The sequence below is a fragment of the Colossoma macropomum genome, unplaced genomic scaffold (assembly GCF_904425465.1).
Source record: "Colossoma macropomum unplaced genomic scaffold, Colossoma_macropomum, whole genome shotgun sequence".
In the NCBI taxonomy this organism is placed as follows: domain Eukaryota; kingdom Metazoa; phylum Chordata; class Actinopteri; order Characiformes; family Serrasalmidae; genus Colossoma; species Colossoma macropomum.
This window is the reverse complement of record NW_023494809.1, coordinates 8023467-8041354: the sequence shown is the minus strand read 5'-3', so window position 1 is coordinate 8041354 and position 17888 is coordinate 8023467. Positions and strand designations below refer to the sequence as shown.

At 38.0% G+C, this 17888-nt stretch overlaps 1 protein-coding gene across 3 annotated transcripts in view; it reads left to right on the top strand.

The window, feature by feature from the left end:
- Window positions 1-847: 847 nt before the first annotated feature.
- The window catches only part of rgl2 (ral guanine nucleotide dissociation stimulator-like 2), a 35739-nt gene continuing 18698 nt past the window's right edge, over window positions 848-17888 (top strand). For 2 of the 3 annotated variants that reach the window (XM_036558333.1, XM_036558331.1), the window contains exons 1-3: window positions 11161-11278; window positions 14724-14770; window positions 17426-17506. In XM_036558333.1, coding sequence (XP_036414226.1) covers window positions 14738-14770; window positions 17426-17506 — 114 coding nt within the window. In that variant the 5' untranslated portion in view covers window positions 11161-11278; window positions 14724-14737. Of the gene's footprint in view, window positions 1021-2730; window positions 2907-11160; window positions 11279-14723; window positions 14771-17425; window positions 17507-17888 lie in introns of those variants that run through there. The other variant, XM_036558332.1, reaches the window with a different exon arrangement.

The following is a 17888-nucleotide window of genomic DNA, read 5'->3' as shown; positions in this document are numbered from 1 at the left end:
CAGGACATTTTGGACAATTGTATGGTTCCAACTTTGTGGGAACAGTTTGGGGAAGGTCCTTTTCTGTTCCAGCATGACTGAGCATCAGTGCACAAAGCAAGGTCCATAAAGGCCTGGCTGGGTGAGTTTGATGTGGAAGAACTTCACTGGCCCTCTCAGAGCCCTGACCTCAACCCCATCCAACAGCTTTAGGATGAACTAGAACGGAGATTGTGAGCCAGGCCCTCTGATCCAACATCAGTGTCTGACCCCACAAATGCTCTTCTTGATGAATGGACAAATATTCCCACAGACACTCTCCAAAATCTTGTAGAAAGCTTCCCAGAAGAGTGGAAGCTGTAACAGTTGCAAAGGGGGAACCAACTCCAAAGAATATATATATATATATATATTCACACTAATAAAGCCTTAACTGTGTGTATATATATACACAGTTAAGGCTTTATTAGTCAGTACAGTACTGAGGTGTTATGCGGCCATAAAAAGGAAACACCATCATATATATATATATATATATGGTGTTTCCTTTTGATGACCGCATAACAACACAGTACTGTACCGACTAATAAAGCCTTAACTGAAACTAACACATAAAATAAAACAAAACATAATTTTAAAACAAAGACTAAATCTAAAATTTATATATATATATTTATAAAGGCGAACAAAAACTGAGATTAATTTCCCAGGACAGCAGAAAAAGCATCAAAAATAAAAACTACATTCAAAACGCCGCTGAACTCCCAGCCAATCCCAGCGCAGCGAAGGCGGGGCTAGCCTGAAAACGGGCGCAAAACAAAACCCACCGCGTCTCGCCCCGCTGCACCCGCAAGCTGAGAGGAACGAGGCCAAGCAGGCGGAGGGAGTGTGCGGCTCACACGGACTGGGTCTGATCGGCCCTGCGATCACACGATAAGGCTCTTCAGGCCACCAGGAGGGGGGAGATATGGAGGTGGAGGGAGTCTGATCAGAGAAGACTGTCTACAGGAGCGGATGGACGCGGGGCTCGCGGGCTAGAAGGTATTTGGGCTGGTTTTTGGGGGGTTAACGGCGCGTCTGTGGCGATCGCACTGCTTTAAGTTCGGTAGGTGTAGGTTTTGAGAAGGAGAGTGGCCCGGGTGGCAGAGTTTGGGTCGTTTTCGCAGCATTATAACGGCGTTATAACGCAGGTCGGGTCCCGTCTGGCTTTTTCCGTCCTTGTGAAAGCGCCTCACATTGATCTGCCGTAGAAACGATACAGTTTTCGGTTTATATTTAACTGCCAGCCTCGCTTATGAGCTGTATGTGTAACCGAGCGTGAGTGAACGCCGTCAGGCTCAGGACCCCCCAATGACCTCGAATTAGCAGAGCGGCAGCTTTGCGTTCATGCGGGGTGTGACCCAACTTAGTGCTGGGAGCTGGCAGACAACTCATGCATGAATGTCTTCAGTCATTTGCAAACAGGAGCCACATGAATAAGAGGAGTTCAGAAAGTGGCAGTTGCTCCAGAAGTGAAGGAAAGTGTGGGCTGCTGGTCAACTTAATGAAAAGCTTGCAAGTTAACATGCTTAGACAGACAGAGATGGAGAGAGAAGCCCACAGAGTGGTGTTGAATACTCTTAGTGTCCACTTACACCACTGTTTACTGAATACTACCTCTGAAAAAAAGAGGGTTCTTCAAGGGTTCTTTAGTAAAGACAGTGGCTCTGTGTAGAACCAACAACCTTTCGCATGATAAAAGGGGTCTGTGCATCATGAAAGGGCCCTTTAGATATATGGAGAATGTGTTGTAGATGGTTGCACACACAAGGGTTCTATATAGCACCAAAAAGGGTTCTTTTATTGTTACATCATAACAATCACAGAACCCTTTTGAAAAAAGTTTTATATAGAACCATGTACAGCACACTCTCCATCAATCTGAAGAACCATTTCACAATGAAAGAACACTTTAATCATGCAACAGGTTCTTCGAGTGTTCATTGTTCTATACAGAACCATTGTCTTTACCCTTGAAGAACCATTTCTTTATATATATATTATATACAAACAATGTGTTAGGCAGCGTATTCATATCCATTTCATGTAATGACTATAGCTTTTATAAGCAGCTAATGCTTCAGATGTCTGGTTCCCATCACCACCAATGTAAACAATTCTGACTCAGTAAGTTCCTCTGGAACGGAGCATTTCACATCAAACCACTCTGACTGACTTTGTTTACATCTTGACAATTTGATTATGTAGAAATTTCCCTTTATGTAGAATTCCCCTTTGCTACTTTCATACTTCTGTTCAAGCTGTTCTACTTTACTTGAGTCATTATTTCACTAAAGTAACAGGACTTTAAGTTGAATATGGGTTCAGAATAGTCTACCCACCTTTGGAACCACCTGAGCAAATATTTGGAAAAAGAAACATCTATTTCTTTGTTTTTATGGACACCCCTGTGGACACAAGCTCTGGTGAGGCCCTCTGCCTTCCTGAAAGAGATTTCTATCTCCATGGCAATCAAAATACCAGAGGAGGAAAGGGGAAAGGGAAGGAGTGGTCGGAATTCAAATTTGAAGTCACAGCTTGCCATGGGGAAATGTAAATGATGTAAACAAATGAGCGGCCAGGTCCGCTGACCCTGTTCCAGGGTGCCACTGCTTTGCCTCGGTTACAGCCGACGCTCTGTTTGCGCCCTATTAAATTGGCGCTTTTTATATGCTGACCAGTCTATTATATGTGCTTGTTTTTGTGCTTCAGCCACCACCACGATGCTCCATCGAAATATGAGGACAGCCGGCGTGGACCTGCCGGGAGTGGGGTCTAAAGATGTGCCTCTCATCGGCTATCGCCCTCTACAGCCGGGGACCGACAGCTCTCAGCCTGCCGATCAGCCAGGGAAAGAAGCCGGAGCTAAAGAACATGCCGCCTCACAGGTCAGTCTGCATGATTTTGGTGACTTTTTGTGCTGGTTTGGGAGAGTTTTCTGATGGACGTTCAACAGAAGGGTCCAAAAGAGCACCGAGGCCCACACTCAACAATGAAATAAGCAAGACATTAGGCCTATAGTTGCTTAAATGTTTTTAATTATTGGTGAACGTGTTCAGGCTCATGCCATCCACAGTGCCATTCAAAATTAGGGCATACAGGTGTAGCCTAAAATCTATAGTGTCACAAGACTCTCACTTGATCATCAAAACTACATAGACCAACGTAAACAGTTCAGTACAACAAATACAGACTATCTACATTTAAACAAATCTCCAAAAATAATACCTCAGGAAGGGAGACAATCATTCTCAATGATCTAATCCAGAAGATGTGAAATTAAATTCATCGTTCATCCCTGCTGATGCCGTGGCAACTAAAGTATGAATCCAGAACGTTTTGCATTGTAAAATCTTGTTGGTGATGTCCCCACCTCTCCTACCAGGTGTGACTGTTTCTATACCGATACGTCTTTGTGACTTGACTCAATAAAAGTGTCTGCCTTTAATAAGGAATGATTCTCTCCTTTCCTCTTTTATTCATTTTTTGGAAATCTGTATATAATTGTTGTATTGATCTGTTTATGTCGATGGTTTTGATGATCATGTGAGAGTCATACGGCTTTAGGCTACAACCCTGTGCACAAATTTTGGATGGTGTCGAGGAGCCGAAACATGTCCGCCGTAAAATAATAACAATTAAGCAGCTATAATCTTTAGCTTATTTAATTGTTGAATGAATTTTGTGTTTTGGAGAGCCAATGCACCAATAAACACCAAAAAGCGTGAGGTGGAAATTCTTTTTTCATTTTAGCTCAAAAGAAGGGTGCAGTTACAGGTTATGGCCTTTTTTAAGGGGCGCTGTTTCCTCCTCTTGTTGTGTCAGCACTTCATTTAGAAGTCATTTCAGTCTAAAAACTGAAGTATTTTTGGATGCAGTTTTAATTAATCCACATCAAGACTGACCTCTTACATGTTTGAGAATAGCTCACCTCTGAGAATAGTCCACAATTAAACCTTAGCAACAAAATCCTTTTAGATTTTATAGGCGAACAGCTGCCACAACCCCTTGGTTTGCTTTGGAAAGCCTGACGGAGCCTCTGCTATGAATGACTATGACGATATAGTCTCTGAGACTGGAGACTTGTACATTGTAGCATTACTCACTGAGTGTTTATGTGGTTTGAGTCTAGCTTCCATGTGTTAGGAAACTAAGAGGAAGTTATTTTTGTGTTGTAGTAACTGAACATGGCAATTTTTTAAAATACTGTTTGTCTTTTCCTCTCCTTTGGGCAGCGAGACAGTAACATTCCCATCAGCCTGTAGCAAGTTGGTCATTCTTTCTGCTTTTAAGCCAACTGTTGCACTCTCTGTTGAGTCTGTCTTTGTGTATCAGCTACATTTTCATGCCTAGGGTGTCCAAAAGGGTGTTTCTTCAGATGCCAGTGTCAAATTGAGAGCATTTGGTTTATCAGATCACCCTGTAATGTCTTGAGCAAGGCTGTGCACTCGGCTCTAACTTAACACTTTGATTCTATGGCCTAAAAAAAGAAGTCACACTGACTCAGGCAGATAGATTGCTGTGGTCATTTCCCTCCTGTGAGGCAGGGTCACATGACCCGGGTGCCTTGTGGGCCTTGGGTAAATAATGCAACGGGGTCCAGCACGGAAGACAGTGCCTCTTTTGTAAGGAGTGTGCTCAGATGACAGGGCTAACGGGCTGAAACTAGATGCTGCCTACCACCTGACTTGCTCTTTAATAAAAATGACAAGATGAATGCCCAGGTCAGAAGAATATATGGAGTCATGCCTGTGCATGTGTGCATGTTTTTATGTGTGTTTCCATGTACAAGGTCTTTTGGAGGGCTGTGCTGGATGGCTGTTTAGCTGAAAAAAAAAGGCCGACTGGCCCAGTTTGGTTGTAGAGTGCTCAGTTTGGCCTCATATTGCGCAACATCCGTGTCAGTAACTCGGGTGAGTTTGAGTGACCTCAGAGGAAAATGACTTGCAGTAACTTTATTTCACCAAGTGACGAGTGCTAAAACTATTTTTACTCACGTCCTTGATGAGCCGACCTTCAGTGGAGATTCTGCTGAAACATTTTTCGAATATTGATCAGCAAGTTTGCCATAGATGGGATTGCTTGTGCCAAGATGTTGGGTTATATTTATCCAACCTCTCATACTGAGAGTAGAGTTGTCTTAGTTATTTGATTAAATGCACAAATGTATTAAAATGTACCACTTTGATGAATCAGCAGTATCTATTTATATAAATGAGGGGAACTGATTTTTAATCATTTTTGCATGAATTAATCAGTAAGATGTGAATAAAGTTATTTAGAATGCTTTGCTATGAAATGGTTTATTGTAGACAAACTTAGCAACTTGGATTACTTTACAGTAGTGGTGATGGGAACTGGGGTTACAATGTCTACGACACAAATATAACCATTATATTTACAGTCTAAATGTTACAAAGGTACGTTCTGGATGTATTTTCTAAAATTGGGGTGTATGTGAGCAATATTTGCTTATTAAATAATGACACATAATGCCGCTCACTGTGTATTATTATCATACAGGACTATTAGCAGTTTGGACCAGCGTTTAGAAACCCCTCCGTAGAACACTGAGACCTTTACAAAGAGCTGGGAAGCTGCTCCAAAATACAGCAGGAATACAGCATGGAACATACTACTATTATGTATATATATATATATATATATATATATATATATATATATATATATATATATATATATATATATATATTTTCCTTAAGCTGGGGGGACATGAGTTTTCACCTTTCTGATGCATAAAAAGTTCTCTGAGCGCTCCTCCTTCTGCCGTGCTGTGGCTATTGTGATTGTTTACAAGCTCAGAGGAGGGACTGTGTCAGGTGATCAGACTGTTTGACCAAATTGCAGTGATGATATTTTAAAGTGTCACAACGTTACAGTGCATGTTTAATATTGCAGTATACATAAAATTGTGCAGTAAAAAATTAGAGCTATCATGCAGTCAGATTGGCTTATATTCAGACTGCATTCACCTCAGTTTTCCTTGGCCTATCTGAAAAGGTATCTAGCTAAGCTGTATTGTAATTCAGTTCTATTATGGTATATTCCTGCATATTTCCAGCTTAACTTTCTGTGAGGTACCCTGTAGCGCCATTGAACGCTTAAGACGTCTGGTTCCTATCACCACCACTGTAAACTGTTCTGTCTCTGTAAGTTTCTTTACAACAGTGAATTCTACACTAGACCACTCTGAATGACTTGGTTGACACTTTTTAAAAAATTAAGTAAAATTTCCCTTTGAAGGCTGCTTTGAAAGGCAATGGCTGGTTTGTTATTGTCCATTTATATTGTTGGGCCATTTTTAAAAACTCTCGACTGCTTGACCAACTGTCAAAATAATGAGTAGATTACTCGTTACTGATAGCCCTAATTGAGAGAGCCTGTCTCTGGTCATTTTATATAATTTCATATGCTGAAAAACAGGATTAGAATCTTAGACCATCACTCTTCCTCTGACTCAGTTCGTAAATATGGGTCACTGTGAGCGAAGAAACGACGGAAAAGTGTTAGGAGTGTTAGGAGAGGAGACGTGTTAGGAGAGGAGACGAGCTTGGAAGGAAAGGAAAAGGAAGAGGAGGGATTCATGGAGAGAAGGAAGGAGAGCAGAAACAAGGGGGGATCTGGAAATAGTTGATGGATTCACTCCTAGAGAGGTGCCCATTGTAGGTGACCGTACTGTGAAGTTAACTTCAGATTGCTAGCTAAATGCAGGAATAGGTGAACAGTGGGCTGATATTTGGTTATTATGCTAAGAAAAAGAAAGAAATATTTTAGCAAAAAACAAGGCTTATGCAGTTTCCCCCAAAGTTCAAATGTAGTTGATCAGCCAAGACATGTTTGGCGACCTACGTTTGCTTCTTAGGTGTTGCACTGGAGCTACAAGGCTAACAAGCTAACAAGTATTAAGCTTATACCTCACCAGTTAGCCGAGTTAGCATGCCACTATTATCACATATTTGGCTCATATCTCAGATAGGCCTGCTTTGATATACTGTTATCTATAAAAGTGGACAAAAGTATGGACAAAATTCAGGTTTCAAGATGGCTAGTACAACTGTTTTTAGCTTTTCAGCACTAGCCATATAGCTAGCAGTACAAAACAAAAGCAGACATGAAACTTCTTAGCTGGCTGACTGCACTTTACATAAGAGGGAAATTGCGTATCTTTGATTTTTTTTTGTCAAACTGTTACTTTAAATACAAGTTCAAGACCCTTTTCCTGTTGTTTTTGCCCCAGAGTTGCCTTTGGGGGCGAAAACCTGTGGTTTGGAACTGTAACAGAGGCCAGTTGTGAGAGAAAGAGAAAGAGAGAGAGAGACAGAGAGAGAGAGAGAGAGAGAGAGAGAGAGAGAGGGAGGGAGAATAGACACCATGACACAACAGCATGTCCTGTTTCCTGTGTTTGTCCACACTTATTATGCGCTTCCTGCAGCCACAGGAAGGAGATGGAAACACAGAGACAGGGCTGTTTCTGAGCTGTGGGAGTTGAACTTCAAGGCGAAACTCACCCAAGTCAAGAAAAGCGCGTCCTATAACTTTAGCACTCGCTTGACATGACTTATGTTTTGCTGATTTGCTCGTACTCGCTACTTACGTTAGCGACGTTAGCATTTTCTGAGAATGTTAGCTTCATTTCACACGCTTGTTTATATGCTCTGCACGAGAAGCCACCGAATAATCCACAATGACTTTCTCATGTTCTCAACCGACGGATATACAATTATATGTTTGACTCTGAACAATACAAAGCCAGAAAACAAAGACTAGACGCAGAGGTGCAAATCCACAACTAGAAAGCCAAACCACGGAGTGAAACCCAAACCTCACAGTGGTCTCTGAGGCCTTTCTCAGTTCTGCTTAGCCTAATACAACTCACTGCGACAGCTTGTATTGTAGATAAGCAAGACTGAGCCTTACGTGTTTAAATATATTAGCGTACACAGCAAAGTTCCCACAGTGTTGAGTTCACACTTACAGTGCTCATTTGTGTCCAGCTCGACTAAACCAGAGAAGGCACTGAGCCCAATCCCTAGCACTGGGCTGGACAGCAGAGTGAAAAAGAGCCAGTCTGTTCGGATTCTGTAACAAATGTGCTGTGAAATGTCACAGAATTGCTTCTAGCGTCAAATAAAGTAATGCAAGGTAAAGCAGGTCATAAGACTCACTAGCAGCAGGTAACAAATGTGTCTGAGCTGCTGTCTTATCGGCTATGTAGAACCGCTTTGTACTAGGGCTGGGACCACTTATTGATTTATTGATAATTAATAAGAACAATAATAACTGATAAGTAGCATTTAAAGTCCACATCCAGTCTGATACACTTTTAATTTAATACTTAGGGTGCAGGATGAAGGCGGAGAGGAAGAAGAAATGAATTCATTGAGTAGTAACGGCAACAAAGTTATTATTTTTCTTTTAGCCATCGTGACTCAAAGATGCAGACACTGAGTAACAGCCCATTCTGCTAAAATGGCTAAACAAACAGCTCTGTTTGTGTTTGGAGTTCAAGCTTCTAGCTTATAATGAGTGAGCAAATAACAAAAGCAACAATGAACTCGGATGTGAAAGATAGCGTAAGCATTAGGACTGGCCAGTATGACAATATATATCATTATCCTGATAAATGATGTCATAATACTATGCAATAGGCTTTTCTGAACATATTGGATATCGTCAGTGCTTGTATAACTGACCGACTGCATGTTTCATTATAATGAGAGCAAAATTAGTCTTGTTTTACTGGATTTAGTGCAACACATTAGTGCCAAACATTGAATAAAAATGGTGTTCACACTTTTTGATGGTATTTTTATAGCTAAAATGTAGCATTCCTCATTCTTTTTTCTCTGTTCCAACTGTTCAGATGTCTGAAAAAACAAATATCATGACAAATCATTTATCATGAACATTTCCAGAAGTATAGCAATATAATAACAATAATTTTTGCCACACTGCTCACTTTTAGTTAGTATTACTGTTCACATTTTCAAAACTTCACCAGTGTTTTGTTTTTGTTCTGTCTGTAGAGCTTGGACTAAGACAGCTTTGTCGCCCCCACTGGTGAAAATGGAAACTGTCCTAGATTTATAGAATATGTAACTGCAAAATAACCATAGTGTTAGATAATAATAATGAAAAAATGAATAGTCAATGATAATTTGGTCTTTATTTATTGCTTTTTAAAAATTGATTATCGTCCCAGCCCTACTTCATACTAAAGGAGAAGAAAAGTAAATAAGACTAAGTAGTTTTTCTGATATCTGATATCTGATCAATATCTGTATTAGTTGTTACCTAATTGTATCAGAATTGTCAGTGGCAAAAAAAGTGGTATCATAATATAAACACTGTAGGTAATGACTGTTTGTCTTGAAACGTCTTTCCTTATGTTTTGTTACCTGAATTTGATGAGCGTATTGGAGTGAGTAAAGTCTTACATTTTTACAGCTTTATAATACATGTTTTGACCTTTGATCCAAAGTCCAGACCTGAACCTGCCAATACAGAAAATAAAACAGATGGAAATGTCTGGCTAACTAAATGTGCAACTATGTAATTGTATAAATGATGTCATGTAAAATAAATGTATAACAAAATGTCAGTAAGTGTAGACCTCTAAGATTTACTTCAATTCAGAATGTAAAACAAATGTAAATATCATTTATTGCATAACTAACTAACTGCTAACTAATTACATGTGTAATTACAGTGATATGCAAAAACGTTTGGGTGCTGCTGGTAAAACTATATATTTTGTTGATTTTCTCAATGAGCATAAGTTAAGACACCATTATGCACCAACGGCAGTGACAGCTATAAACCTCTAATGTTTACTTCAAGACTGGAGGTGTTTATTCAGCTCTTGGTATTTTGTTACGTAGTACAGCTGTAATACCCCAACCTGAACTCCCAGAGGAAGCTGTATAATCACTACAAAGTAGTTTTATTGAATTTCCTACGAATGTATTTGTAAGTGAAATTACGGTGAGTGAAACTCTGCCTTAACGTTTCCAGCGAACGTCTTTCTGCCACTGCTTGTGAATTTGCCGTTGCGAGATCCATGAAAGAGCACAGCTGTTACCAACACGGCTCGTTCGGAGATACCTGAAATGACAGTCCCACCCCTACTGTGTCAATATGTGCTGTTTAACAACCGCTCTTAAATATACAGGAGCACGGAGCTATTTATACCTGCTTATTACAGTCATACTTACGACTAGTCATTAATTTACATGTCTGCAGTTATTAATGAAGTTTTCCAGAACTACTGATTTGAAATGTAATTACATAACCACACGTAGAATCACAGTCATATGAGAAATTACAAATGCGTATGTGGTGTCGATTGAAAGTGCAGAATTTCTCTTGTTTAAAAAAGGTAATTCATATAAAAATGCTTTTTTTTAATTTTATTATAGTTGTTTGCAAAAGTTTGGGCACACTGGTTAACAGCATCTTTTGTTCCTTTTTTTAAGTATAAATAGTACACAGGCTATACAGAGAACACACATTTTTAATGCATCTGTGCAAAAGTTATAGCACATTTTATATATATATATATATATATATATATATATTTTATAAATAAGTAAAAATTGTGCACTAAAATTAGCAGGAAAAAAATGCCATGTTTAAGTGTGTTCCCTGTTAAAAGACGTTCTATATTATTATATAATACAATAATAAGAGTAAAATATAATAAATATTAGAATAAAATATAATAAATATTATAGTTGCTTAAGTGCTTCATTAGATAGAAATGAATGAGAATAATGCTCATTAGTCAGTAGTCTTGCCCTTTGTATGCTTTATATACCCGTTAAGCAGGTTTGCTGACTTTGGAAGAGAGGGAGAGGGAGGGTGAGAGACATAGAAAGAGAGTGGCAGAGCGTGGGGGAGAGTGAGAGCGAGCGAGCGAGTGTGTGGGAAAGCACAGCGTCTGTGTGAGTTACGGGTGTTGCCTGTGTGACGTGGTCCGAGGGGGTTGTCTTAGTGACCAGCTCAGGTGTGTTTGTGCAGCGCCATAGCAGAGAGAGAGATAGAGCGTGCGAGAGAGAGAGGGAGAGAGAGACAGAGAAGGAGACAAAGAAGCTGACTGATTTAATGCCATTTGGAAAAGAGGAATAAACAGAAGTTACCTCAGCAGTCTGATGCGAAGCTGTGGAGTGGACGGCGTTTTCTCACGGCCTGGGTGGATTTGCAGGAAGTCGGCGGATCTTTGCCAGTCTGGGCTTGTTGAGTAAGCCAGCATTTGCTCTGCTTTTCCCTTGTTTATGGGAGCTGCACCCGGATAAAACAACATACATGTCTTAAGATATGCATATTTTCTGGCTTTTGGGTGAACGGCTGCTTTCCATGTTCCATTAATACAGTGTGATTGAACTTAGTTTGCATTGTTATTGCTGAAGGTGATGAAGTTACACAAGCTTAGGCTGATACCTTCCAATATTTGGGTCAACTGAGAATGTTTCTGATTGTTAATGCAAAAAACATATAACTTAAATTGTACTTTGAACGTTGGCCTGAATCAGCAAGACAAACGTCACTGGATACAAATACAGTGCTTTGAATTGACTTGATTCAAATAGTGATATGATTCATTGATTCTTGATTCATTAATAATATATTATAGCATATTGCATATCGCTTTTGTCGGAACAAAACATAGTTTGTAAATGTCTGTTGTCCTTTGCGTTGTGTCATGATGAATGGGCCAAAACAAATGACCCAAAATGCCTTGGAAAAAAACCTCTGGTTCCATTGACTTACATTAAAAGTAAAGGATGTTTTTTCCTTCTCCTGTAAAGTTACCATTTTGGACATACAAGGTTTTGTTCAGACAGCAGCGATATATTCATATAGCACCTTTCATACGTTTAAAATGCCACCCAAAGTGCTTAACAAGCAGGAAGACAAATAAAAGCAAGCATAAGACAACAGAAAGTAGAGATTATTGAATAAGGAAGAAAAGTAAAAATGTAATACAAATTCTAAAACTGTTTCATTCTAAAAATAACAATAAAAGTAGCAATAAAAATAAATGATAAAGATAAAATAGTGATGGAGACATGGGTAAAATCAAGAAAAGCTCTAAAAAAATGTAAAGTGGAAAAAAGAATGATTAAAAATTATTTGCACAAAACACAACAAATATAACACCAGAAGAAAACTAATAGTTGCGATGGAGCTCTGTACTGCTAGAATACACAAAGCTAAGGCTTCAACAATCAAACATCAGTGAACTGCTGAATACATGAGTAAAGTGTTTAAAAACTGAGGCTAAGCAATACAGAGGTCTCGTACTGTAATGCATGCTGGGATAGGATAACAGATCGCTCTGTATGTCTTCGCTGTCTTTCTTCCAGTAACAATTTATTTATATATGTATGGGTATTTTTGTGAAGGTGTGTGTGTGTGTAGATATGTGCAAGTACGTGTGTGTGTTTATGTGTATGAATGTATGTGTGTGTAGATTTATGTATGTGCATGTATGTACCAGCTTATCTTTGATTTATGGTGTTTATCTTTAGTCACTATGTAAACTTTGTTGTTTTGACATCCCAGCTGAGGGTGGATGGGTGGGAGGGAGGGTTATCGGTGGGAGAGCATTTGTTACTTGTGTCTATGCTATCATTGTGCATCTTGTTTTTTGTTCAGTAAAAAAAAAAATCACAAAAAAAAAACCTAAAGGAAAAAAGATGTGCCTTAAACTTCATATCGCTGCTGTTGGAACAAAACCTCATATCTCCAAACTGGTAACTTTACAGGAGAAGGAAAAAACATCCTTTACATTTAATGTAAGTCAATGGAACCAGACTTTTTGTCCAAGTGATTTTTGGCCATTTCTGTTGGTCCATTCATCATGAAATTTACACATAATGTAAAGGGCAACAAGCATTTTCAAATTATGTCAAAAACTGAAAAACGTCAACAATTGAGATACGAGGTTTTGTTTTGTCAGTAGTGATAAATAATAATAATAATAATAATAATAATAATAAAGCAAAATAGTGATAATAGAAGTGGGTAAAACAAGGAAAGTTCTCAAATGATGCAACAAATATAAAACTAGAGGAGAGCTAAAATAAAGAGATGCATTTTAAGCTGCAGTTACAAATGTAGTGCTTTGAATTATTTTGTTTCAAATAATACAGTTCACTGATTCTTGATTCAGTAATAATAATGTGCATAATAATAATAATAAACATCTTGAAGTAAAAGCACTGAATGAGCGTTGAATAATGTAATAAACTGATTAAAAAGGTGGTAAAAATGTTTTTAAAAAATCTAAAAATACATCATTCTAGAAATAATAATAAAAGTAGCAACAAAAAAAATAATAATGATAAAATAATGATATAGAAATTGGTGAAACAAGCTCAAAACTAAAAAATATAAAATAACAAATAATAAAAATTCACATAAATAATGCAGTAAATACAAAACCTGCAAAAAGCTGAAGTAAGTAGATGTGTTTTAAGCTGCATTGTCCACAAAATATTCACATACAAGGCTGTCATTATTGATTATACTAGTAATTTTGTAATCTACAAATTATTTTGATGAGTTTTAAGAAGAGGCCTTACAATAGAAATGGAATCACAAACTAAGCATAGCCTATTAAAGGTTCCAGAATATTCAGTTGGAAAAAAATGAACTATAAAATATTGAAATGCTGAAAAAATATTGAACTTCTGTGTGGCTCTGCTTCTAACTGTAAGAAAAATCAGTAGAATTTAAAACAGGTATTGTTATTATATAAACTGCCATATAATGACTACAGATTCATTGAAAAGGTATGTTGTAATCAATGAGTTTGATTAATCATGACAGCCCTAATGAAAACAGTTATTATCCATATTATCCTTTCTTTGACTTACTATTGTTTATATATATGTTGATGAAGCGTAGTCTTGTTTTATTGATATAGATCTACACATCTGAAGTAAACTCAGAGTTTTCAGTGATAATTTAATGAACAGTGATCAGTTATTCATAGACATTTGGAGCTGTATGTTTAGATGCTAATGTTCCAGACTAATAACGTTATCAGGGCTTGTGATTTTGTGTTTGTGTGCACCAGATGATGTCATGCTTTGTATCCCATGAATACTTCATGATGGAAACTTGTGGCCAGAGCCCACAGCGTCAAATAATACATGACTGTATTTCTATAGTTCGGCAGTTATCCAGAATCTTTCCCTTCTCTGAGTGTATTGTTGAGGCTTTAACTAGTGCAGATCACATAATATGAAATTGTTCATAAATGCAGTTTTGTTCAGTGTGTAAATACAATAACTTATCAGGATGTGCTTTGAGGGCCTTAATGTCTACACAATTTCCATTGTGCTTGCTTGCCTCAGTGTGAATAAAGCAATAGTTGGAATGAAAATGGAGTTTTGTTGCAGTTAAGTTAGCCTGTAAGCTTTCGGTGATTGCGGTCTGTTGAAGGTCTTAATGGAGCTGTATCAGAGGTGTGTGGTGGTTTAAGGTCTGGGATTAAGGGGGATTTTCAAATGCCTATGGGCTATAGTAATAAACAATGAAATGCACTCACAGTATGAGGTTTAGAACCAAACACTTACTTAGTCGTGTTGTTTTGTAGGACTTTGTTGGATTATTGCTGATAACACTCAACACACACCATCGCACTCACAGTCTTCTGTCTCTGCTCTGCTCCTCAGGTCGAAGCTTCCCCATGAAAACCACCTGGTACTGTCCACTCAACCTGGTAAGCCCACTGTTTCTTGCTACGGAAAATGTTTTGTACACATCACAACTGACAGTCACTGACAGCTGAAAGAACATTGTGACTTATTTTGATATTTGAGTATCTGTTGAACCGATAATCGTCTGAACAAAACCTCGTATCTCCAAAATGGTAACTTTACAGGAGAAGGAAAAAACATGCTCTACTTTTAATGTAAGACAATGGAACGAGACTTTTTGTCCAAGTAATTCTGGGTCGTTTTTTGGCCCATTTATCATGAAATTTACACACAATGAAAAGGCAATTAGCATTTTTAAATTATGTCAAAAAATAAAAAAACGACAAGAATGGAGATACAAGGTTTCTTCGGACAGCAGTGATAAAATAATAATAATAATGATAATAATAATCATAATAATAAAGCAAAAATTGTGACATAGAAGTGGAAAAACAAGGAAAGTTCAGAAGTAAAAAATATAACATAAATAGGAAAAGGAAAAAAACAATGACTAAAACTAGAGCTGGGCAATATGACAATATTTATTATTATCGTGATAAATTACATTGCAGTGTTTCTCTGGGCATATAGTGGATATCGTCAGTACTTAAACATTACTTCCACAAAATGTTTGATTAAAAAGAGCATAATTAATCCTGTTTAATGGGATTTAGTGCAGCACAGTGTGTGAATATGTGGAATAGAAGTAATTGGATTCATAATTTTTTTGATAGTTTTTTTATTATGTTAAGTGTGGCATTACTCAATTCAACCTATCAGACATTGTGATATAATGTTCACCCACCTCCACTAAAAACCGAGTTTGTCTGGCAGTGATGTAGGCCTGGAGGCTTACCTTTTCAGGCCACAGCACTGATGTTGCACAAAAATTTAGCATCATTCAGAGGAATACATTTCAAAACATGTTTTACTACTCAAAAACTGGCAAGACAGATTGCTTGGTTTTCATGCTGGATGAGTAACATAACGGCTGCCTCAGATACAATAATGAGCTAAAACTACAGCCATGTCAGAGATGGTGTTCTAACAATTTGGTCTACCCATCAAACAGTCCTACTGAGCAAGAGCGTATCATTAATATAGCGTTTTAACGCGGTATTTCAAACATTTCATTGTGTTTTTAATGTTGATTCAGTATAGACTCAGCTTAATGCTAATCCCTGATAAGATGATTAAGGCTAAATATATAAAAATATTCTAACCATTCTTGTAATGCTGGCAACATTTTCTGATAAGGACATTTAGGCTGTGAAAATGTCGTATTTGTAGTTTCACTGCTGGTGGCTTTTTTTAAAAGGTGATTTAATCTGTCAAAATATCCTAATTACAGTTTTACGTAGCGCGCTGCTGATAAATATGTGCTACAGCAGGACATTTTGACAGGTATCTGGCCGTGCGCTCGCTGTGCGCTCGCTGCCTTCTCAGTCACGTCCTATAATGTCCTTAACGTGTCCTTGGCAATGTGCTAATGTTCAGGTGCTCGCATTTCGGAGTAGCAAAGTGTAATATTGTTTACATATTTACTTGCAAATACTGTCAAAACATAAAGCTGATACCTCAGCAGCAGCAGTAGTAGTATCTATAGTAGTAGCAGTAGTAGTGGCATCAGCAGTAGTAACATTAGTAGGACTATAGTAATAGCAGCAGTAGTAGTAGTTGTATTAGTAGTAGTAGCAGTAGTAGCAGTAGTAGTATTATTATTAGTAGTAGCAGTAGTAGTATTATTAGTAGTAGTGGCATCAGCAGTAGTAACATTAGTAGGACTATAGTAATAGCAGCAGTAGTAGTAGTTGTATTAGTAGTAGTAGCAGTAGTAGCAGTAGTAGTATTATTATTAGTAGTAGCAGTAGTAGTATTATTAGTAGTAGTGGCATCAGCAGTAGTAACATTAGTAGGACTATAGTAATAGCAGCAGTAGTAGTAGTTGTATTAGTAGTAGTAGCAGTAGTAGCAGTAGTAGTATTATTATTAGTAGTAGCAGTAGTAGTATTATTAGTAGTAGTGGCATCAGCAGTAGTAACATTAGTAGGACTATAGTAATAGCAGCAGTAGTAGTAGTTGTATAGTAGTAGTAGCAGTAGTAGCAGTAGTAGTATTATTATTAGTAGTAGCAGTAGTAGTATTATTAGTAGTAGTGGCATCAGTAGTAGTAACATTAGTAGGACTATAGTAATAGCAGCAGTAGTAGTAGCAGTAGTAACATTAGTAGGACTATAGTAATAGCAGCAGTAGTAGTAGTTGTAGTAGTAGTAGCAGTAGTAGTAGCAGTAGTAACATTAGTAGGACTATAGTAATAGCAGCAGTAGTAGTAGTAGTAGCAGTAGTAGCAGTAGTAGTATTAGTAGTAGTAGTTGCAGTAGTATTAGTAGCAGTAGTAGTATTATTAGTAGTAGTTGCAGCAGTAGTAGTTGCAGCAGCAGTAGCTGCATTAGTATATTAAGGATTATATTAGAAGTAGCAGCAGCAGTATTAAGTAGAATTAGTAGTATTAGCAGCACTGCTACTAAAAGTAGCAGCAGCAGTAGTAGGAGTAGCAGCAGTGGTAGTGATAGTGTTACAAGTAGTTCAACTATTACTTTCTTCTAATGCTACTACTTCTATCATTGTCATTATTTTTTCTTATTGTTTATTAATCTCATTCCCTGTCTGTTCCTCAGTCCACTGTGTCTGAGAAGGAGGAGGATGGCATCATCTACACAGTAATAGTGAAGCCACAGCATGGCAGCTCCAATCCACAGGTAATAACCCACTCATTACTCTAGTGTGCAATCCCCCACTCACTGCACTGCTAACCCAGTGCTGCTTTGACTGCACTAATACTACAGTAATATCAAGTAATATCAAGTCAGTGGACTAATGCTGTTGCCAGGTAAATCTCACAGTCACGGTGCCAACATTACAGATGTTTTTACGTTTTTAAATGTTTCTTAAAAGTGAGCACTGAGCTTCACTGTCTAATAAAAGGTGAAACTGAGATCCACAGTTTAGAAGCAGAATAACTGAACGAGTCCCTCCATGTTTTCTGTATTTTACAGAAGGTATAGCAGAAGGTATCACATGCTGGAACATAGACAGATATTCTGTGATGTAAGCGGTGCTTTAAGGTCATTTAGAGCCTTA